Below are 24,957 nucleotides of genomic sequence, written 5' to 3' on the forward strand. Positions count from 1 at the left end.
GCTTCTCCCTCGGCAACAGCCGGGATGCAGTGGCTGGGTTACTCTCAGAGGGAAGCATAGCCGCGAGACGAAGCACACGGTTCACCGCCAACCACTTCACATTTCGAACAAGTTTTCCCCACTCAGCGACACACCCGCTGAGAAACCAACTCTGGTTATTGGCAGCTCCATAGTCAGAAACGTGAAGTTAGCGAAGCCAGTGGCCATAGTGAAATGTATTCCTGGGGCCAGAGCGGGCGACATCGAGTCAAATTTAGGATAATCGTAATTTAATAAGATTGTAATTCATGACGGCGTTAATGACTCCCGGTTACGCCAATCGGAAGTCACTAAAATGAATGTTGAGTCGGTGTGTGCATTTGCAAAGACGATGTCGGACTCCGTAGTTTTCTCTGGACCCCTGCCCAATCTGACGAGTGATGACATGTATAGCCGCATGTCATCATTCAATCGCTGGCTGTCGAGGTGGTGCCCAGCAAAAGATGTGGGCTTCATAGATAACTGGCAGACATTCTGGGGAAAGCCTGGTCTGATCGGAAGAGACGGCATTCATCCCACTTTGGATGGTGCAGCTCTTTTGTCTCGTAATATGGCTAAGTTTTTTAGTCGTAAAACCTGACAAACCAGAGTTGAGACCAGGAGGCAGAGCTGTAGTCCTACACACTCCTGTGAGCTTCCCTGTGAGCAGTTTCCCAGCCACAATGTTAATGTTATAGAGACTGTGTCTGCCCCCCTGACCCAGGCCTTTTATTACAGTTAATTCAAACTTAAATAAAAAAGGAGTAAATCAAAAAAATTTAATAAAAATGAAAGCAACAACCGAAGTTATGCCAAAAAATATGAGAATTAAATGTGGTCTGTTAAATATCAGATCCCTATCATCTAAAGCTCTATTAGTGAATGATCTGATATCAGATTATCATATTGATTTACTCTCTTTAACTGATACTTGGCTGTGTCAGGAAGAATATGTCAGCTTAAATGAATCCACTCCTCCCAGTCATCTTAATACTCATATTCCTCGAGGCACTGGTCGAGGTGGTGGAGTGGCAGCTATTTTCAGTTCTAGTCTTCTAATCAACCCTAGACCAAAACTTAGTTTCTGCTCTTTTGAAAGCCTTGTTCTGAGTTTTTCACACCCAGCCTGTAAAACTTTACAGCCTGTTTTATTTGTGATAGTATACCGCCCTCCTGGCCCATACTCTGATTTTCTAACTGAATTCTCAGAGTTTTTATCAGATTTAGTCCTGAGTTCAGATAAAATAATTATTGTAGGGGACTTCAATATTCATGTAGATGTTGATAATGATAGTCTTAGCATGGCATTTATGTCCCTTTTGGACTCTATTGGTTTCACTCAAAGTGTAAACCAGCCTACTCACCGCTTTAACCACACCCTCCACCTTGTTCTAGCTTATGGCCTTGAAACCGAAAACTTAATTGTCTTCCCACAAAATCCTCTTTTATCAGATCACTATTTAGTAACATTTGATGTCCTATTAACTGACTACTCTCCAGTTAACAAAAATGTTCTCACAAGATGTTTGTCTGATAGGACTGTAGCTAAATTTGAGGAAACAATTCCAGCTGCTTTTAATTCTTTACCACATCTGTTTACTACAGAAAGCTCTTATAATAATGTTAGTCCCTCTCAGCTTGATCAGTTTGTCGATAGTACTGCAGTTTTGCTGAGAAGTACTCTAGACTCGATTGCCCCCTTAAAAAAGAAGATTATTAAACGACAGAGGCTAGCTCCATGGTATGGCTCAGAAACTCGTAACTTGAAGCAAATGTCGCGTAAATTTGAAAGAATGTGGCGATCCACCAAAACAGAAGAGTCTCGTTTACTCTGGCAAAATAGTCTTAATAAATACAGGAAGGCCCTACGGCATGCTCGAGGTGTCTACTACTCCTCCCTCATAGAAGAAAATAAAAACAATCTTAGGTACCTTTTCAGCACTGTAGCCAGGCTGACAGAGAGTCACAGCTCCACTGAGCCAAGTATTCCTATAGGCCTCAGCAGTGATGATTTCGTGAGCTTCTTTAATGACAAAATCCTAAAGATTAGAGACAAAATTTGTAACCTCCTGCCGTTAACTGATGCAGATGTATCTTTGGAAACTGTTCAAAAACCTGATGTTTACCTTGGCTGTTTTTCTCCAATTGACCTTCCTGAGCTAAATTCTCTGATATCTTCGTCTAAACCATCAACCTGTCTTTTAGACCCGATTCCAACCAGGCTGCTTAAGGAAGTCTTTCCCTCAATTGGCACTTCTTTACTAGATATGATCAATATGTCTTTATCGACTGGCTATGTACCCCAGTCTTTTAAACTAGCTGTAATTAAGCCACTTCTTAAAAAGCCTACCCTTGATTCAGGCACCTTAGATAACTATAGACCTATCTATCTATCTAACCTTCCTTTTATCTCAAAGATCCTTGAGAAAGCAACAACAGTTTATTTGAGGACTTTCAGTCAGGATTTAGAGTCCACCATAGCACTGAGACAGCACTTGTGCGAGTTTCAAATGATCTACTTACTGCTTCAGACAGAGGACTTCTCTCTGCAACAACTACCAACATCAGCCTTCCCCATAGTATCATTATTGTTGCTGCTAATGCTAAATAGTAGACCTGTTGACTTCAACTGTTACAATTACGATTACCTCAGCCTTTATCATCCATGATGCTCCTCAAACTCTCCACTGCCGAATGGTGTTTTATACATTCAATCAGTTGATAAACCTCCAAAGATACGGTCACTGATTTGACTTGACTTAATGTCAATCCTATTTAGAGATTGTTCATTGTGCAACCTATTCATTGTGCTCACTCATTTATTCCTCATTCATTCATGTATTTGCTATTTAGTAGTTTAGTCATGTAGTCAGTAGTTTAATAAATATCTCATTTATAAAGACCTTGATTCTGTGATTTGTGTGTGTATGAAATGGTAAAGTCATCGTACACCATGGCCAAGAACCTCGTAGCAACCCTGAGATCACAAGCCTAAATTAATTAATAACTAATTATAAGTTTTCCCTGTTTTGTCAAAATTGGGTGGCGTCCAACATTGAATTTAAGGTAAACCTAAATTCTGTTTTTTAGTAATGAACTAATCGTTTCTAGGAGCCGAAGATGAGTGCCCTCACTCTCCTTCAGCTTTTACACCAATGTCTGCAATAATGATGCAAAACCTTGAGTTATGGATTACTGTTACATAATTTGATATTAATTAGTTATTCATTATTAGTCCTTTGAGCCGCTACACCTCTTTAAAACCCTATTATTTTTGTATTGACTTTAGAACTTGGCTCCGACACTCCATCCATGCCATCCGGCATCCATTAAGTAGTGCGTCTCTGACCAGTCTCAGTTCATCATTCTGTTCTGTTGCATCTTTGAATTGCTGACTTCTTCTCGTCTGAAAAAGGTAATTGTTGCACGATGTAGATCACATCCAACTCCTCCTGTCTGTCAAGAGGAAATATCTTTCAATCTGGCTGTGCCAGATGCATCTGCAATGTGCATGTCTTTACCAGCTTTGTATCTCACCTGTAGGCTGTACTTTTGTAGTATCTCAGAATCAGAATCGGAGTGTATTGCCAAGTAAGTTTACACATACAAGTAATTTTTTGTTTTTTTGTTGATTTTGGTGCAGAATACTAAACACAGAACTACATTAAAAATAAGACTTAATAGAATAAGATAAAAAATAGGCAATAAGAATAAAAATATAAAAAGCAATACGTATAATACAAAATATGGACAACAGGTGTAAATAAAAACTGTAGAAATGTGCAGGATATTGGTGAATGCAAAAAGCTTACAGTATAAAGTTAAAAATAGTGCAGTGTACAGACAATACAAAAGTCCAGTGTGCATTAATGTAATGCAGCCTGAATTAGAGTCTTAACATTCATGAAATGTTGAGTGACTGAGGGGCTGGATGAGAGTCCGTGTCATGTGGGGGTGGGGTCGGGGCCTTGTGGATGAGGCTGGCAACAGAGGGGAAGAAGCTGTTGCTGTGTCCGGAGGTTTTGGTCCTGATGGCCCACAGCCTCTTGCCAGAGGGGAGAGTCTCAAAGAGACTGTGGCAGGGTGAGAGGGGTCGGCCACAATCTTACCTGCACGACTCAGGGTCCTGGAGGTGTACAGATCCTCGAGAGATGGCAGATTGCAGCCAATCACCCTCTCTGCAGAGCCGATGATACGCTGCAGCCTGCACTTGTCCTTGGCAGTAGCAGCCGTTGATGGAGCAGGTTAGGATGGATTCAATGATGGTGGTGTAAAAGTGCACCATCATTGTCTTTGGCAGGTTGAATTTCTTCAGCTGCCACAGGAAGTAAATCCTCTGCTGTCCCTTTTTGATGAGGGAGCCGATGTTGTCACTGATGGTGATGGGGGCGGGTGTGACTGCTTTCTTCCGAAAATCTACAACTATCTCCACTGTCTATAGAGCATGAAGCTCTAGGTTTTTTCTCACCACACCAGGTCACCAGATGGTCAGTCTCTCACTTGTAGGCGGACTTGTCCTCACCAGAGATGAGTCCAGTGACGGTGGTGTCGTTCACAAACTTCAGGAGCTTGACAGACTGATGACTGGAGGTGTAGCTGTTGGTGTACAAGGAGAAGAGCAGAGGGGAAAGAACGCAGTCTTGAGGGGAGCAGGTGCTGATGGTCCTGGAGTCAGAGATGTGTTTCCCAAGCTTCACGAGCTGCCTCCTGTCAGACAGGAAGTCAGTGATCCACCTGCAGGTGGAGTCGGGCATGTTCAGCTGGGAGAGCTTGTCCTGTAGCAGAGCAGAGACGATTGTCTTGAAGGCAGAGCTGAAATCTACAAACAGGATCCTGGCAAAAGTTCCTGCTGAGTCCAGATGCTGGAGGATGAAGTGGAGTTGAGGTGGTGGGAGAGGTGGAGGCGATAATCTTAAGCTGTTGAGTGGAGTCACTGGGGATGCTGTCAGGACTGTCAGGATTGTCTTTCAAAGCGACAGTAAAACTCATCGAGGTCGTTGGAAAGGCGCAGTTCATGGGGGTTTTTCAGCTTGTAGCCTTTGAGCTGTCTGAGACCCTTCCAGACTGAGCCAGCATCTCCCCCTGAAAACTGCTGTGTACAGACGCTTAGCTTCTCTCAGCACCCGGCTGAAGGTGTATTTATTCTGTTTGAAGCTGTTTCTGTTCCCACTCCTAAATGCCTCCTCCTTTAACTGCCTCAGCCGTCTGAGTTTGGCTGTGAACCAACGTTTCTGGTTGTTGTAACTCACTGTGCCGTGTGATAGACTTAGACTTAGACTTAGACTCAACTTTATTGATCCCTTTGGGATGACTCCCTCTGGGAAATTCAGTCTCCAGCAGCTTATACAGTACAATACAATAGGAAAGAATCAGCACACAGAGGGTAAAAAATAAAGATCAAAATATATATATCTATCTATAGATAGATATATATAAAAAGTACAAAATTAGATAACAAAATATATAAAATATACACTCTTAGAAAATATACAAGTAAACAGTTGGTAATTGACCTGGTATTTAGTTCGATTAAACTAAATTAGGTTATTGCACTGTGGTTGAGAGATTATTGCACATTGACAGATTTTTATTGCACATATGACCCTTTGAGAAATAAATAAATATTCCTATTGGATAAAAGAAGATAACTACTATTAACTTTGTGAGGTGAGTTAGTGGCTACCGCTTGTGAGAGAGTCTGTCCCTGTTACCTCCTCCCCCTAAGTGAGGAGTTGTACAGCCTGATGGCATGAGGGACAAAGGAGTTCTTCAGTCGGTTAGTCCTGCACTTTGGAAGGAGCAGTCTCTCACTGAACAGGCTCCTCTGGTTGCTGATGACGGTGTGCAGAGGGTGGCTGGCATTGTCCATAATGTCCAACAGTTTGTTCAGTGTCCTTGTCTCTGCCACCGTCACCAGAGGGTCCAGCTTCATGCCGATCACAGAGCCGGCTCGCCTGATCAGTTTATCCAGTCTGGATGTGTCCTTCTTGGATGTGCTGCCTCCCCAGCACACTACAGTGTAAAAGAGGACACTGGCAACCACAGACTGGTAAAACATCCGCAGCAGTTTGCTGCAGATGTTAAAAGACCGCAGTCTCCTTAGGAAGTACATCCTGCCTTGTGTCTTCCCGTACAGGTGGCTGGTGTGTGTTGACCAGTCCAGTTTGTTGTCCAGACACAGCCCGAGGTATTTGTAGGAGTCCACACTCTCCACCTCAGCTCCCTCTAGTAGGACTGGTCTCGGCTTTGGTCTGGACCTCCCAAAGTCTATGACCAGCTCCTTTGTTTTAGAGGTATTGAGCTCTAGGTGGTTTGTGCGGCACCAAGCAGCAAAGTCCCCCACCAGACTCCGATACTCCTCCTCTCTGTTGTCCCTGATGCATCCAACGATGGCTGTGTCATCGGCGTACTTCTGTATGTGACACAGCTCTGAGTTGTGACAGAAGTCCGAGGTGTACAGGGTGAAGAGAAGAGGGGCCAGCACTGTGCCCTGGGGGGCTCCAGTGCTGCTGACCACAGTGTCAGACGTGGTGTCCTTCAGCCTGACGTACTGTGGCCTGTCGGTGAGGTAGTTGGATATCCAGGCCACCAGGTGGGGGTCCACTCCCATCCGGTTCAATTTATCTCGAAGCATAGGGGGGTGAATGGTATTAAAGGCGCTGGAGAAGTCCAAGAAGAGAATCCTCGCTGTGCCTCTCCCCTTATCCAGATGGGAGTGGACTCGGTGTAGTAGGTAGAGGATGGCATCCTCCACACCAACACCTGGCTGGTAGGCGAACTGCAGGCGGTCCTGGGCGTGCTGCACCTGGGGTCTGAGGAGGCTGAGGAAGAGCCGCTCCAACGTCTTCATCAGGTGTGAAGTGAGTGCCACCGGCCGGAAATCATCATTTATGGTTGAACCTGTTGAAAAAGTCATTCAGTTCGTTCGCCCTCTCCACTGTCCCCCCCACGGCTCTGGTCTTTGTGTTGTGACCTGTGATGGTCCTCACACCTTCCCAGACCTCCCTCATGTTGTTCTCCTTCAGCTTCTGCTCCACCTTTCTCCTGTAGCTGTCCTTAGCTTCCATCACACGGTGTTTCACCTCCTGCTGTGCTGCCTTCATGGCCTCCCTGTCTCTGCTCCTGAAGGCAGCCTTCTTCATGTTGAGGACAGCTTTGACTTCCCGCGTTACCCATGGCTTGTTATTAGGGTAACAGCGGACAGTCTTAACAGGGGAGACCACGTCTGCACAGAAGTTCAGGTAATCTGTCAGACAGTGTGTCAGCCCCTCGATGTCCTCATCATGCTGGTTGATCAGCACATCCCAGTCTGTGGTGTTGTAACAGTCTCTCAGGGCACTTTCCATCTCAGGGGACCATCTCCTGCTGGAGCGAGTTGTTACCGGCTGCTTTCGGACCAGGGGGGTGTACAGTGGCTGTAGGTGAACCAGGTTGTGATCAGACTTCCCCAGTGGGGGGAGGGGTGTGACTCTGTATGCATCCCTCACATTAGCATACAGCAGATCAATTGTCCTGTTGTTCCTTGTAGGACAGTCAACAACCTCGTGGAAAACAGCCAAAGTAGAGTCCAAAGTTGCATGGTTGAAGTCCCCAGAAATGATCATGAAAGCCTCGGGGTGCTGTGTCTGCAGCCTCGCTGTGACAGAGTGGATTTTCTCACAGGCAGTGGCTGCGTCCGCTCTCGGAGGGATGTAAACACAGATGGTGATCACGTGACTGAACTCCCTCGGCAGATAATATGGCCGCAAGCTAACAGCAAGCAGCTCGAGGTCCCGGCAACACCACACCGTCTTCACAGAGATATGTCCTGGGTTACACCAGCGGTTGTTCACATACATGATGAGTCCCCCACCTTTGCTTTTCCCGCTCGCTTTCGTGTCTCTGTCGGCTCTCACAGCAGTGAATCCCAGCAGGTCCACGTTAGCATCCGGTACGAGGTGGTTTAGCCATGTCTCTGTGAAGATGAGCAAGCTGCTCTCCCTGTAGATCCGCTGGTTGTTCAGTGCGGACAGCTCGTCGATCTTGTTCGGCAGCGAGTTCACGTTCCCCATGATTACGGAGGGAATCGTCGGTTTGTAGCGCCTCCGGTTGTCCGCTAGCTTAGCCTTTAGCTTAGCCCCGGCTTTGCAGCCCCTGGTTCTCCTCCTCAGCTCCGCCGGGATGGGGTGTCGTGTCCCGGCTCGTCCCTTTGTTCGTAGAGCCAGCATTTCCTCTCTCGAATAAGTGAGAAAACTGGCTCCTGGTCGCATATTAAAGTTAAAAATATCCATGGGATAAATAAAAAAAGCACACAATCTCTTCACAAGAAGAGCAGAAAGTGAAAAGAGCGATTAAAAGAGTTAAAAGAGCTAAATAACTGAAGAGCTACTGGAGAGGCAGCCGTCTCCCACAGCGCTCAACTACTGTGATGTTACACAGCAGTCCTCTCAGAAGCTGATGTATGACGTTACAGACTCTGCATACTCATCCAGGCTGTTGGTAGCAGTCCTGAAATCTGGACAGTCTAAACATGCCTCTAGATCCTTCAGCTTCACTGGTCCACTTTTTTGATGTCCTCACTACAGGTTTACAGAGCTTTGATTTCTGCTGTACGCAGGAATCAGATGGATCATGACGTGGTGTCCCCCATGCTGCACTGGGACAGTGCAGCATGGGGGACAGCGTGATAAGTGCTGCTCACTGTGGTGTAACAATGATCTAAAACATTCTCCTCTCTGGTTGGGCATGTAATAAACTGTCTTTGGAGCTTTCTGGAGTGACTTTTTGAAAAACGGCTTGATCTGACTCCCCTTGTACATGTCTCCCATACAGGTATTGATGACATTTTTCCCAATAATGAGTGATGGCTTGTAGCTCTTTTTCGATCTTACCATATCTGATCACAACTCCCAAACAAGCTGAGCTGGCATCCACTGACTGTGATTGGCTGCTCCACATCATAATGCTTTAACACAGGTGTGTTACTCACAAGGTCTTCTAGCCGTGTGGAGCTGTTCAGACTCCCAGTGCCAGACAGTTTCTCCTTCCAGTAGCTTCCTGAGAGGGTTGCACACATTTGGCTATGTACTGCACCATACCATCTCTGAAATGCTGCTTTGTCCTTTGGCTATGACATTTCTTTTATTGCTCTCAATTTTTCCATGTCAGGTTTTAATCCATCCATCCATTGCTCAGCACATGCCTTATGTAGCTGATTGCAATCAGTTATATTTTGCTTTTGTCTGTTTAGTTTCAGGTTAATGCTTCTCAGTCGATTTAACAGCATTCTCAACCTCTTGTATGTGACTCTGTCTTTACCCCACACAAGAATGTCGTCCATTAGATTCACCATTCCATCTAGTCCTTCCAGATGCTGGGACAGGCACCTCTAAAAAACTTCTAGTGCTGAAGAGATACCAAAAGGAATTCTCTTAAACTTGTACCTTCCTAACGGTGAGTTAATGTGTTACATTAATGCACACTGGACTTATATTGTCTATATGCTGCACTATTTTAAAATTAATACTGTAAGCTCTTTGCACTGTTCAATATCCTGCACACCTGTACAGTTTTTAATCACACCTGTTGTACATATTTTGTACAATTTGTATTATATGTATTGCTTTTATATTTTTATTCTTATTCCTATTTTTTATTTTATTCCATTTAAGTCTTTTACTTAATTTTATTCTAGTTCTGTGTTATTGTTCTGCACCAAAATCACTAAAACAAATTCCTTGTATGTGTAAACCTACTTGGCAATAAACACCAATTCTGATTCTGATTCTGATTCTAAGATGTACAAAGTCTGAACCTCTCTTCCTCCAATTGGATTTGCCAGTAGCCTTGGTTTGCATCCATAACTGAAAATACATTTGCTTTAGGCATTTCTGCAACAACTTCCTCCAATATTTTCAGTGAATAGTGCCCTCTATATTGCTCTATTCTTGCTCCTAAGTCTTGTGGATCCAGGCAGATCCTGATCTTTTTGGTTTTATTATAGTCACCATGACAGGTAGTAGTTGAGCGCTGTGGGAGACGGCTGCCTCTCCAGTAGCTCTTCAGTTATTCACTGAATTTCCCAGAGGGAGTCATCCCAAAGGGATCAATAAAGTTGAGTCTGAGTCTGAGTCTGAGTCTGATAGTACTGACCCATATTGTGAGATCAGTCTGTTTCTCTATGACCCCTAAGCTATCCATCCTTATTAATTCCTTGTCAATGTCTTTGTTCAGGGCCACTGGGACGTTTCTTGGTGGATGTATGAGTGGTTAAACTACTGGGTTTACCTGAATATGGTGTACTCCAGGAACACACCCCAGTCCTGTGAAAAAATTCACAGGCAATTGCAGACACAGGTGAGAAAAAGCAACTAATTTTGGAGCTGACAGCACAACAACCATATACAGCAGTGCAGGACTAGCAAGAGCGTAAAGGCATCTACACTTTGGGTCGAGTGGGAAAAAAGTTGACTATCCAAGCGCAACGACAATGAACAGCCATATGAAGAATAAGATTTCTATAACGTGTCCTGAAGTTGCAAATAAATGACTCCACAGAGATGTCCGCTCCAAATGAAGGTCGTTGTCCTCGTTGAGAAAGAGCACTGAAACAGTAACAGGAGTCACAGGACGTCAATCACACGTGAAGTTGTGGCAACCAATTAAACAACAATGGGACCAGTTTACTCCTCACACAGTGTTCTAACTGAAAAAGAGGGTCTGACATCGGACGCTCTCTGTCCACACACAATCATATGCAGTTCTGTTACGCAAAGTAAACAATCCAATTGTGTATCTCTGCATGTCCCTACTGTAAATACATTGATTGTCGCTGTTTATAAAGCTTATAAAAGGTGCCGATATCAGTTGGTAACGATCGATGAATCGTTTTGATCGCTACGTCATTAATAAAGTCCCTCGTGCACATGCGGCTCACGTGCTATGAGAACTGAATTGCCAGGGAACATATTTAACTTTTGTAACTTAATAAAACAGACTGCTGATGCAAACAGCCAACGCAGCAGACAGAGAGACAGACAGAAAGAGGGGGCAGGGCCAGCAGCTATGCAGAGAGCAGAGGTGCAGGTGGGTTGGGGGGGATTTAATCCCCCCCCGTCTTGAAAAAAAATCCTTGCGGAAACACAGAAACGCGGAGTGTGTATTTGAATGTAAATGTGAGGGTGGGTGAGTAATGTTGTATGTATGTGTGTGTAGGATGAGATTGTGGAGCAGGATTAGATGTGGTGAGGAGGGGTGTGTTAATGGGTGAAATGGGAAATATTGATAAAATATTTTTTTTATTGTATTTATCCTTTACCTTTATAATGTAATGAATTAATAGATTGGTTCCAACAGAACAGTAGTAAAGCTATCAAACTGAGCAAGTTTTGTTTGTACATATTTTTGAGGCGACAGATCGTATGCCAACACAACCATGGTAGAAGTGGTTGAAGAAGACCAGACTTCAGATGCTGACAAATTGTTTTTTTTTCTTTTCTCTACAGTTATTATGTTAGGTTTATTTTAATTTTTATGTGTAAGAGCCACAAACTGTGGTACATACATATTACAATTTTGCCAATCAAACGTAAAATATTTAAGCAGGTAGTTATGTGGTAGTTCCTCTCATAAGTAGAACCTGAAGTCAAAAGCTCCAAAACCACAAACAGTGGGACAAGCAGTGGATTTGTGATTAAAACACTGTGAAGATCCCTGAGTAAAACAGCAGGTCTAACTAACAATGCAGCTCAGTTACAGTGGACTGACGCAGCTGTAGAGCCTTTCAGGCTTAAAGGGAGACTTGCCATCTGCCCTTAACACTTGGTAACTCTACCTAAATGTTTCAGAGAGATTAAGATACTTAGGGCCGGTTTCACAGACAAGGCTTAAGCATAGTCCCAGAATAAAATGCCTGTTTGAGCTGTCTTAACTTAAAGCAACTTGCACAGACCTATTTTAAAATAGTCATCGACTTAGCCTGTTCTGGATTACACTAAGCTGATTGCAAAAGGGAAGGTTAGAGCTACTCTTGGACTAAACTGAAGCTTAAATTAATCCTTCAAAGAGGCAGGTTTAACTTCTGCTTAGTACTGTTTGTGAAGAAGCATGGACTATTTGGAATATCTAAATGAAGACCAACATGCACTACAGAGGCCAGCCAGACGAGTACTTGTGGATAAGTGTAATTGGAGTGCTGCACAACTACCTGAAGCAGCACTGCTGTCCTGATCCTCCAATGGAAAATCAGGATCAGGCAGATGTGACAATGGCTGAAGCCAGCAATGACCAACAAGGACTTGCATACAGAGATGCTTTTACATTGAAGCACAACCAGATGAGATGCATTTAAAGATGTAGTGTATTTATTATGGCTTTTTTTATTTAATTTTTTTATTTAAATAGTGTGCTGTGTGGTGATTCAAATACTCCATTAGAAGCAATAAACTCATTTGGTCCTTGTGGAATAAAGATTGACGCAGACAATGGAATATATTGACCAAAATAACTAACCAATTTACTTTTGGTCATCATGTGGTGTACAATTCACCAGTATTAAATTGCTCTCTTCCAATCTCTGCATTCTCTATTTGTTTACATCAGTTTAAGGTTCTTCCACAGAGTCTATAAAGGCAGATATCGTTCTAAAGTGTATGTCACAAAAATAGAAATATGAGAAAAGTAAAACACTGAAAACAATAAAGATATCTCACAAGAAGTTTATAGAAGTAGAAGAAGAAGAAACTTTTCTTGTTATATTTTAATTTGTGTTGAATTTACTGCAAATTGCAGCCCAACCACTCTTCTTCTCTTGCTCAGTGAAAGCAGTCTGGCTTTTACTTTCAGTTACTGGATTGTTTGACACAGTTTTAATTTTTTCAGACTCACTAAAGTATTTTAAACAAATTCTCTTTGCCTCTGCCATTGTTTTATCTCCAGGTTCACACCAGTCACGGTGTTTTTCAATTCCATTCCGGGTTTTTATGAGCACCATTAGACCAACAGCATGTGCTCATACTTAACCTAATGAGGGTTAACCCTGGTGTTCTCTTTTAGGCTTACTTACCTTACTCCGGGACTCCATAGTCACTGACTAACCAAGCTAAACTTGAGCCACGTCAGAGAAAGCCACTTACATTTCCTGGTTTAACTAGTACACATTGAGGCCTACTCCTGGCTTTATTAAAGCCTTGTCTGTGAAACCGGCCCATAGACATTTTCTTACTTTAGCACTAAACTAGACAATGTTGAAGCAAGGCTGTCACCTGGTAAACAGGGTTTGGTAGCAGCAGTTTGTGCAGTTAAAGTTAATCTTCATTAATACTGTGGCACCCACTGATTTTGTATCCTTTAGCTACATGCATCCATTCGCCCATGATTGGTTTACACACAAACCAAGACAACTAACAATGGAGTAGTATCTTCTACTCCTGATTTTGATTCCCAGAGATGCAGCACTTCGAATCTTATGTAGTTTGCTGCAGATTGAGCTCTTCATGACTGTGACTATGATATGAAAATCAACCAAGTTTGACAGTTTTTATATTGTTTTAGGTTTTTGTTCATGGTTTTTCTTGATGCCACAGAAAATCATTCAGATTACAGCATTGCAGAGTAGAATGATGATGTTTCTTCTTTTTTACAGAAGTCCAAATGATGGTTACTCAACCGTGCTTTATGCAGCTAAAAGAACTAAAGCTTTAATAGATATACGCAAATTGATTCAAGAGAAGAAAATGGTATATAATGATTAGGCGTATGCATAGGGAGTTTGTAGAGTTTGTAATATTTATGGTATGATACGACTCCTCTACATTGTTCACCCGGGTGCTCTGTGTGGTACTTGATACCCTGCTGTGCCTGGTTTCTAGTTCTAGTTTCTGGCCTAATACACAGAGTTGGGTGGTGTTCTGAGGGAGGCTATGATAGACAACATTTTGAAGCAAATGCGGTTTGCTTATCAGTGATGGTAAAAAATATTCTTGGTGTTCTTTAGGTAGATAATCAGGGCTGGACAAAATCGGAATAAAGAATATGGTTCACCCACCACTACAACCCAGCAAATACCCAATTCCGAAACTTATATCAACCAATTGATGCCACAGAGAGCTCAGATGCAGCATGTAAAGATGCAGCCAGCACCACAATTTTACCTCCAGGTTAACACTGATAGATAGATGCCTGCCTGTCTTGTATCATGGAGAGCTGATATTGTTACGTTATATTCCAGAGATAACTTTTGAGGGGAGACATAAACTGAAACGACTATATATATATAGATATAGATATAGATATATAGATATAATATGAATCACATACCACTTGTCAGCTGTTCTCCAGTACAGCAAAGGTTTAGCCCCCACCCACCCCTCTCACGGTCTCCACGTACGAGTGGCATTTCATGGTTTTCTAAGAGTTGTTACAAGTATCCTCGGGAGTTGCACACGCAAACTTGTATTTTCAGCGAAAGTGCCCCTCAAATGATCAGATATGATCCCATTAGTTGTGCTAGGCTTGCACTCACTGCTAGCCAAATTGTAGCGAGCTTGCTAGCTAAACAGAGACAGCAGCATGAGCTCGGCAGAAAAGCAGTAAAAATTCAACAATAGTCTAATTCATTAATAATGCAATACTATAAACAACAACCATATCATGATCATAATTTGTGAATAAAGCTGTGTTATAAAGTTAACTTTAATTATCCCAGGTACCTGCATTACCTGTATGTCACATATGGAGACTCCATTAAAATGGCGAATGCACGCGATGTACGGCCATGATTATCGTTTTTAATATGTCCTGTCGGGGCCGATTAATCGGCCAAAACGATCAATCGGTTGACCTCTACATCATAGTGTTAAAAACTGCATACCAAATGAAGGAACAAAGTCTCAGGCATATATTTTGTATTCATTTCATCTTCATATCTTATATCAGTACAGAGTTATAGGCATATAAATAGTGAGTGTGCACATGTGACACCTTGCCCCATCAGCGGGTAAGTTGTCATGCTATGTGGGGTAGGATGTCACACTAGATTTTTCAACAAATAAAAAAAGAACCAATTCATTGTTGGGTTTTTTTTTTTTTACTTCAAACTCTAAATTAAATTCAGCTACAGAAAAAAATACTGATTAATTCAATCATTGAACTTAAATCAATCCTGGAACATGGCTGTGGCACTGCGACCCAAGTCAATCTTGGACTGCTGTTTGCAAATGGCTCCACACAAACAAGGCAGAGGCACTCATCTTCACTGGATGAAGATGCATCTGGAGTCTTTCCTTTTATAACTGCCTTCTTTGGTGTTTTAGATTTGTTTTTAGATATATTATAGATTTTTAGATTTGGTTCCCCCACATTTCTTTTGGAATAGATTCTTCTTCTCTTTACCTTGTGCCTGCCTTTTACTTTTTTACCTTGTAAAAGGATAAAAGGCAGGCACATGCAAGGCAGGCAAAAAGTGCCTCCTTCACTGGTGTAATATATAATTCCTGACCATCTTTTCTCCCTTCCTTCCTTCCTTCCTTTCTTTAAAAACACATTCACAAAATTCAAAATTACATATGACAACATTTGACAAGCAGACTCTCTGTCTATGTATACTGGCAACTTGTCATAGTGATTTTGGGGGCAAGTTGTCACATGTTATAACTTGCCCCAAAATCACTAAGACAAGTTACCCCAAACCACCATGTTGGCTATTGTTTGCTATTTCTTAAAGCTAGCCTAAAGCAGATAATTAGCAAAATACCCAGTACTTCTGTCGCACCTTTGATAGGACGTGATTCCTGCCACTGTGTCCGGGGTTCTCATGAACAGATCTGAGGATGAGAGAGGTAATATGTAGGTCTTTGGCCAAGATTACAGGTTGTTTTGACTCCTCATGCATGGTTGCGTTACTTACTCTTAAGGTGCAATCTTGTAAGACTGGTGACAGCCGATAGTGAGCGTTACCTCTTGGCACCAATTTTCCTTCCTGAAGCAAGGCAATTTCCTTGCAGAATCTGTCTCCTTGACTGAAGGGGACTAACTCCATCTCTGCCTTTGCAACATCACTTACAGAGAGGGGTAAGATGGAAAGCGAAGCTTTGAAGTCTCTCATTTGTTTCTCAAACTCCAGTGCGGTATCTTGTTGTCTCATTCTTGAGGTACTGAATGACTGACGTACTGTCCGTCCTAAAGACAGATTCCTCCAGGTTCAGATCCAATTCAGCTCTCATTACCATGTCCATCTTTGCTGCTATGGCTGCAGCAGTAAGCTCAAGATGTGGTATGGTAACTGGTTTCAACAGTGTGACCCTGGCTATGCCAATGACAAAAATACTGTGTGCCTGGTTCTGATTTTTTGAAACCAGGTATGTGGCTGAGTCGAGCTGAAGTTGTCTCACCAAAATTGATTGGCAAGTTCAATTTTTTTACTTTAGAATGTGAAAAATGGAAAATCAGTCCTCACTTCAGTTAACAGTGTGCTTTGCTTGTCACAGACAGGATATGACATCAGACCAAGTAGATGCACAAAACTAGTATTCAACTTTTAAGTAGCGCCCTCTGATGATGAAAATATTAACAATGTGACCACTTCCCCGTGTGACAAGATGCCCTAGTCTCCCCTGGTTGTTTGTTTTAGTTTTTTTTAAAGCACTGTTTTTTTGTTGTTTTGTGTTTTTTGTATTTTTTGATGTTTTTTAAAGATAGATTTCTTAATTAGGAACGGAGCATCACAGGGTTTTTCCTTTTTTCCCAAGCATAAGGTTTTCCCTTTGTTCTGTCCCAATAGAGTAGCTAGTCGCAGGAGGTCTTTTTTTCCCACCACCCACTATGCTAGTCAAGAGAGTCTACACACTACAACTACAGGGTACTTACGGAGGTGGCAGATTGTCCTCTTGTCAGTAGGTCTGTGCGAGACCTGTTACTTCTGCCAATAGCTCTCTAAAACACGTCTTGTGTTGTTGAGATATTTACTTCATAACTGACGCCCATGTTGGCTTTGGGGGCAGAACTAATAGGCCTGGTACAGGATAAGCTTTTGAATATATCTGTTATGAAATGATGTTATTCCTGAATGATGCATTTATCATAAGTGATACTTATCCTCTTGATGATCACTTAAAGTTGTTGGTATGTGACTTTTCAGTCCCACAGGAGGAAAATGTTGGAAAAAATTTGAAACTTTATCATCAAATGTTTTAAAGTTGAGGTTATATCATCAAAAGTTTATAATGAAATGTTTTAGTTGAAACTTTAGAATCAAATGTTTTAAAGTTGAGGTTATATCATCAAAAGTTTATAATGAAATGTTTTAGTTGAAACTTTATAATGAAATGTTTTAAAGTTGAGGTTATATAATCAAAAGTTTATAATGAAATGTTTTAGTTGAAACTTTATAATGAAATGTTTTAAAGTTGAGGTTATATAATCATAAGTTTATGATGAAATGTTTTACCTGAAACTTTATAATAAAATGTTTTAAAGTTGAGGTTATGTAATCAAAAGTTTATAATGAAATGTTTTAAAGTTGAGGTTATATAATCAAAAGTTTATAATGAAATGTTTTAAAGTTGAGGTTATATAATCATAAGTGTATGATGAAATGTTTTACCTGAAACTTTATAATGAAATGTTTTAAAGTTGAGGTTATATAATCAAAAGTTTATAATGAAATGTTTTAGTTGAAACTTTATAATCAAATGTTTTAAAGTTGAGGTTATATCATCAAAAGTTTATAATGAAATGTTTTAGTTGAAACGTTATAATGAAATGTTTTAAAGTTGAGGTTATATAATCAAAAGTTTATAATGAAATGTTTTAGTTGAAACTTTATAATGAAATGTTTTAAAGTTGAGGTTATATAATCATAAGTTTATGATGAAATGTTTTACCTGAAACTTTATAATCAAATGTTTTAAAGTTGAGGTAATATAATCAAAAGTTTATAATAAAATGTTTTAGTTGAAACTTTATAATGAAATGTTTCAAAGTTGAGGTTATATCATCAAAAGTTTATAATGAAATGTTTTAGTTGAAACTTTATAATGAAATGTTTTAAAGTTGAGGTTATATAATCAAAAGTTTATAATGAAATGTTTTAAAGTTGAGGTTATATAATAATAAGTGTATGATGAAATGTTTTACCTGAAACTTTATAATCAAATGTTTTAAAGTTGAGGTTATTTAATCAAAAGTTTATAATGAAATGTTTTAGTTGAAACTTTATAATCAAATGTTTTAAAGTTGAGGTTATATCATCAAAAGTTTATAATGAAATGTTTTAGTTGAAACTTTATAATGAAATGCTTTAAAGTTGAGGTTATATCATCAAAAGTTTATAATGAAATGTTTTAATTGAAACTTTATGATGAAACGTTTTAAAGTTGAGGTTATATCATCAAAAGTTTATAATGAAATGTTTTACCTGAAACTTTATAATGAAATGTTTTTAAGTTGAGGTTATATCATCAAAAGTTTATAATGAAATGTTTTAGTTGAAACTTTATAATCAAATGTTTTAAAGTTGAGGTTATATCATCAAAAGTTTATAATGAAATGTGTTACCTGAAACTTTATAATCAAATGTTTTAAAGTTGAGGTTATATAATCATAAGTTTATGATGAAATGTTTTACCTGAAACTTTATAATGAAATGTTTTAAATTTGAGGTTATTTAATCAAAAGTTTATAATGAAATGTTTTAGTTGAAACTTTATAATGAAATGTTTTAAAGTTGAGGTAATATAATCAAAAGTTTATAATAAAATGTTTTAGTTGAAACTTTATAATGAAATGTTTCAAAGTTGAGGTTATATCATCAAAAGTTTATAATGAAATGTTTTAGTTGAAACTTTATAATCAAATGTTTTAAAGTTGAGGTTATATAATCAAAAGTTTATAATAAAATGTTTTAGTTGAAACTTTATAATCAAATGTTTTAGACTTGAAGTTATATATCCAAAAGTTTTATAAATTATATGTTTTAGTTGAAACTTTATAGTCAAACGTCTTAAAAGTTAAAGTTTTTATAATCAAATGTGTTAAAGTTAAGTTGTTACAATCCAATGCTTTAATACTCTAAAGTATTATCCTAAACTGAGAAACTCGCTTGGCTCATTATAAAAGCCAGGTGCAGATCAAAGGGTGGGAAGCTGGCTGCCTTATCTGATCTAGAGAAGAAAAACAGGTGTCCCCTGCCAACGAGACCCCCCTTATGTGCTGTACAGTGCATGAGTGTGCCTAATTGGCCGGAGTGAGGAAGAGTCCTATTGAAAAGTTGGAAATGTGTCGGACGAAACTGAAAGGAAACAAGCTGAGGGCAGAGACCTAGAGTTTGGGGAGCTCCAGCAAGTGGTGGCACAAGTCTGCCACTTGCGACACACTTTAACTAAATAGCCAGAGATCTGACAATGGAAAAAAAACGTGCCGAAGCACAGCGAGGGAGGGGTTTCAGAGTATATAAGACCGAGCGGCTAATCTGTAGGTAGTCTCATTCGGATGGACTCGGGTATATTTGTTTGTATTTATACGGGAATAAACTCTTTTTGCATCAGATTCTGCCAGTCTCGCGTGTTTGCTTGTCTGAGTCTTATAAGACTTGGACTATATTTTGAGTTTTTCAAATGTTTCATTACCTATTGGAGATTTAAATTAAGTTGCTGACAAGAGGGTTCTGTGACCTTATTTGCCACAACAGTACATCTCAAGAGGATTTTCGTGATAAAAAATCATCACTTTAAAGGCTCTGATGGTACTCTGAGAACCTAGGTCTGAGATTTTAGAGATTTCTAGATTGAAAACTAGTTCTTTAATATCAGGGCCCCCTCACTTTTGAATAATTTGCTGGATGCGATCACACAAGCCTCATCTTTGTCCTATTTTAAAAATCTTTTACAACACCCTTTTTTAAATGTGCTTTTATTTATTTACCTTCATGGCTGCTTGTCTAATAATTAATAGTATTGCTTTCTATTAGGGCTGTCAAAGTTAACACGTTAATAACGCGTTAACGCAATTCCCTTTAGCGCCACTAATTATTTTGACGTGCGATTAACGCACACGTGTTCTATTATTATGACCCTCCGACCGCCCCGTAGTTTCAGAAATCAGGAAAGCGATGCAGCCGCAATGTTGATGATAGCATGCAGAAACAAATCTCCTTGAGCAGAAATGAATAAAGAAAAGGGTCTTTTAACTGGCAAGTTCAGCCTCTAAGCCCTGCTAGATGGTTCTCTGGACAAGACAAAAGTTATTTGTGTTTACTCTCAATGTGAATTGAGGTACTACCGGCAGTGTTTCCGCTACATACATTTTGCTGCGGCGCCACCGCTGCTTCAGATTTCTGTGCAATTAAAAGTACAAAAAAAAGAATGGTCGTTCGCCCGCTGTCCTTGTTGAGGAAGAGCACTGAAACAGTGAAAGGAATCACAGGACATCAGAACATTCTCTGCCCGCATGCAATCATATGCAGTTCTGTAACGTACTGTAAACATTCCTACTGTGTATCTCCCTATGTCCCTATTGTAAATGCATTGATTGTCGCTGTTTACAAAGCTTATAAAAGGTGTAGATGTAATTCGGTAACGATCGGTTGTTTTGATTGCTACGTCATTAATAACGTCACTCTTGCACACGCAGCTCACATGCTATGTTTAACTTTAAAAAATATCTCTTGTAAATTTACAACAGGTAAGAAACTAACCTTAAGGATATCTCTGAAGCGGTGAAGACTGGAGAGGGTGTCAGGGTCATCCTCTGCCTCATCCTCTTCCTCTGTGGCCTCATAGCCTTCGTCTGGACAAGCATCCTTCTCAGCCTCAGCGATGTTGGTCATGAAGTCAATTAGCTCTTCCAAAGGAGGACTGAGCTCCCTCTCCTCATTCTCTTTAAGGCCATAATCCAGAGCCTTGTAGATCATGATGCCCAGAGACTCAATCACCTGAATAAGCATAGAAGACAACCAAAAAGTAGCTTTCACCAACATGCATGAACATTATACATAATTGTCATGATATTAACCCAACAGGAACGCCGGCATTTTGAATTGAATTTAACATTTTTAAGTGTTTTTTCTTATATTTCTTACGGTGAACTCTATATCTTCTGGTCCCATTAACATTACTAACCATATATTTTCTTGGGAGTTCTCGTGCTCCCTTGTCTTGTAGGTTCCTGGGGATCCTTGCTGCAGACCACCTGCTGCTGTGGACCTGCTCGACTGCAACAACTACTAACATCAGTCTTCACCATAGTATCATTATTGTTGCTGCTAATGCTAATAGTAGACCTGTTGACTTCAACTGTTACAATTACGATTACTATAGCCTTTATCATTACTCTGCTTCTCTTGCTCATTTATTTTTTGCTAATCTTCACACTAGTGTACCACTATTATTGGCATTGTAACCATAAGTATGTATTACCTGTTGTTGTTGATGTAACAAGGACATATGTCGTTGTTGTAACAAGGACATGTTGTTGTTGCTCTCTTTGCCTGTCTCTATCCTGCATTTCCTTCTGTCCCATTTTTGGCCAATCCAGTCGAGGCAGATGGCTTTTCAACATGAATCTGGTTATGCTCGAGGTTTCTGCCTGTTAAAGGAAGTTTTTCCTTGCCAATGCCGAATATTGCTAAGTGCTACTCATGGTGATTCATGTTGGGCCGTCCTGCACAATGAGTAGGTTACCTTAAGTTATTGTACTGAATATTTTGATCCTAGTCATTTTAACTCTTGCTTAAGTTTTTATTGCTGGGCTTTTGCTTGTAAGAGAGTATTAATACACTCTGATATTACTCTTTTTCTTGTACTTATTTCATCACTGCAACAAAATAAACTTTTCATTTGTGCAGCTCATTAATCCACTGACAAAATGACAGTAGCTCATTTGACAGTCATTTACAAGCTCCACAGTTCTGCTAGTGACTGTACTGTGGCTCAGCTGTTAGCGTCAGCCTCTGCTGCCTCCTGCTAGGTGTCTTGGGTGTTTAGCTTCTCCTCTGCTTCCCGTAGTGACAGTGGTACACGTTAATACTGTAGTTTAGATGCAATGACGGCAAAGCTAAGTGAAGTAGAAATGCGTCTTCACACCATGGAAACTCAATAATTAGCTGCTGTAGCTAGCAAGTCCCCATTAGCCGGTGCAGGCAGCTAATGTAGCGTCAGTTGCCCGTTTGCCAGCCCCCGTAGAGCTGCAGCACAACACCGGGTTGCCGGGGTGGCTGTGTGACTGTCCAAAGGAGGAATAGCACTAAGCAGAGGAAGCCCATGGTCTACCAACAACTAGTTCACATTTCTAACAGCTGCTCTGTAACCTGCTACATGCAGCATCGGTGCAACCAGTTAATGTGTAAACTCGTACTTTACAGATTGTTGATGTACTAGAGCCCTGCTATGCAAGCTCAATAACAGAAGCGTGAGGGCGCAGATGGTGGTCAGGGAGGGTCAATTAAAGGATTACGCTACAATTATTCATGGACATACGCCAGCGATGTGCGGAGCCGTTGCAAAACAAAACTTCGTCAACAACTTAAAATATGTTTTGTAGTGATGGGAGCACCTGCCCCTGGTGCCCGACCTCATTTATTTTAGTCGCCAAATTAGATTTTTTTACCCACATTTCATGAGTGGCGGGTGCTAATTTTGGACACTACTTCCAGGTATTGAGACAATTTAGGCTTGAATGCCATCTTTGGCTACACTGAAAGCTTCAGTGGATATTATTTGTCTGTGGTGCAGACCAAATAGAGATGTCTTGAGAGTGCAGACACTGGAAGATCCTGCACTATTATGTGATGTCCATAGCCATGAGGCCAATTTGCATACAGCCAACCCCTCCAAGACAGGCCTGAAAAAAGACAATGGCTGCTTCTCATGTCTCTTAAATTGCAATCCATGCTTCCTTCACTTGTGTCTTTCACTTGCGTCTTAGTCCCTTCCACCAGAGATGCATGGAGAGACACAAGGAAACCAAGAGAGAAGAGAGGAAATGAGAATGAATGAATGTTTATTTAGAGACATGAGACGTTCTTTCCGATGAACGACCGCGTCAGCTGATCATCGCTGGATCAGCTGTCAGTCTGCTTTAACAGCTGTTTGTGTCTGCACACATGTGCACTGTATTAATTCTAATAAAACACACAGTAACAGTGTTTTCTCTCTGTTATCTGTTACCTGTTACACAAACACCTGCACATGAAGAACAGGCTGCACTCTGTGTTCTCTCTTACCAGCACTATGCCTTTATATTATTTGTTCATTATTGAAATTTTTGATCACTGATAATCTGATCTAAATTCATTATTTAATAAGCCCAAATACTGTCTGTTCATGAACTATGAAAATTATTGATTAGGCTAAAAGTTTCAGGATAAATAGAAATCACGTCACGCTGATCAAACCCGACCTCATTGATGATCACGCTCACACGTAAAAAGTGTTACCTGCACTGTAAAATGGATTTTTGCTTATTTGTTATTTTAGCAAATTATTCTATGTCAGTATGACAAAGGATTACTTAAATTGTTGTTATAACAAGAAATTACTAGTTAAAAGCGTCTCAACTACAAAATAAATGTTAAAATGAAAATCCAAGTCTAAATGAATTAGTAATGTATGTCAACTTGACTTTGGAGCTAGTCAGGGGGGCGTATTAAAAACACTTGCGTCATCACGTTTTTTTTTCGCTCTTGTCGATGTGCATTATGGGCTTTTGGCGGTTGACCACTCCCTCCTCCCATCCCTTTGGCCATGTTTCTGACGCTACCTGGATGTCTCCTCCACTTAATTTCACTAGAGAGTCATTTTTTTACATTTAACTCGATGAAATAACGATTTATTTCGATTTACCGCATCGTTGGAGCATCGGAAAGTCCAACCAAGACGGTTTTGGTGAGTTTTATTTTCTTTCTGTCGAGTTTAAAGGAATCCTGTTTGTAATGGTTTAACGAGGCAATTAAGCTAGCGGATCTAAAGAGAGTGAATGCAGGTGTGCTTTTGTTTTTTCTGATTAATAATGAGAATAAGTGTAAGGATATGTACTCTCTTGACGTTTTGCTAGCGTATATGTATTATTTGTTGGATTAATTAAGTTGATATGGCGATGTCGCAGCGGGGGTAGGGGAGGCAGGCCGCGTTTGTGCGCCACACACACCTGCAGTTGCAGGGGTCGACAATGAGCACAATTTTCCGCTGGCTCACTGGGCCAGTAACATTACAAATTCACTGGCCCTGAAATATTTTGTTATTTCGGTATTATTTTAACGTAAAAAAAAATTTTCTGTAAGGGTTCTTATTAATGAATATGTGTTCAATTGTGGAACTATTATAAACTCATAAAAATAGACCATAATAATCATATGGGTATAAAGAGGCTTCTTTTACCACTCTTGGTTCAGCAACTCTGACACCTGCATGAATAAGTAGTTTGATTGAGTATGTTACCTACCATTACTGACGCTGTTCAAATGTATGTATAATTAGCGTGATCAGCCCGTGAGAGTAACTTTTTGAAACGAAATCTTACTGTCTCCTACTTCCTGTAGCTGTTAAAGGTAAACAGTCTGCCGCACGTCCGCTCTGTGAACGGTCTGTTTACGTAGCCACAGCGCTAACGTGCACCGGGACGAGGTGCCGCTGATAACGGGAATACACACACTTATTGCCGCCTCACGTAACTGCCCGTCTGCCTCGATCATCCCGCAGGCGCATCTGTGATGGCCGGAGCGTCGCGTGCATGTTTACAGTTCACAGGCAGGTGACTGACACACAGACTCTATATGCACAGCGGTCAGTTTACTCTGTGCTCTCATTAAAAGCTTCACTATGTGATATCAGACGGAATTTTCCTGTTGTTTAATGTGTGGGAAACACTGCTATGGGTGTTTAGTGGCTCATCAGCTTTGGGGTAAGTAAATCTCCCTTGCGTGTGTATGAACACTAAAAGGTCTGTGTTGATACTAGTCCGCGGTAGCTT

The 24,957-nt window shown here is 40.6% G+C and overlaps 1 protein-coding gene across 1 annotated transcript in view; it reads right to left on the minus strand.

The window, feature by feature from the left end:
* Positions 1-24,957, minus strand: part of LOC138584359 (protein spire homolog 1-like) — a 142,766-nt gene that overhangs the window by 80,163 nt on the left and 37,646 nt on the right. Inside the window, exon 4 of the mRNA XM_069656568.1 lies at positions 20,687-20,923. Coding sequence (XP_069512669.1) covers positions 20,687-20,923 — 237 coding nt within the window. The remainder of the gene's footprint in view (positions 1-20,686; positions 20,924-24,957) is intronic.

The sequence above is a fragment of the Semicossyphus pulcher genome, unplaced genomic scaffold (assembly GCF_022749685.1).
Source record: "Semicossyphus pulcher isolate SPU_LCO1_2020_fin unplaced genomic scaffold, fSemPul1.0.p SCAF_9, whole genome shotgun sequence".
Taxonomy (NCBI): Eukaryota; Metazoa; Chordata; class Actinopteri; order Labriformes; family Labridae; genus Semicossyphus; species Semicossyphus pulcher.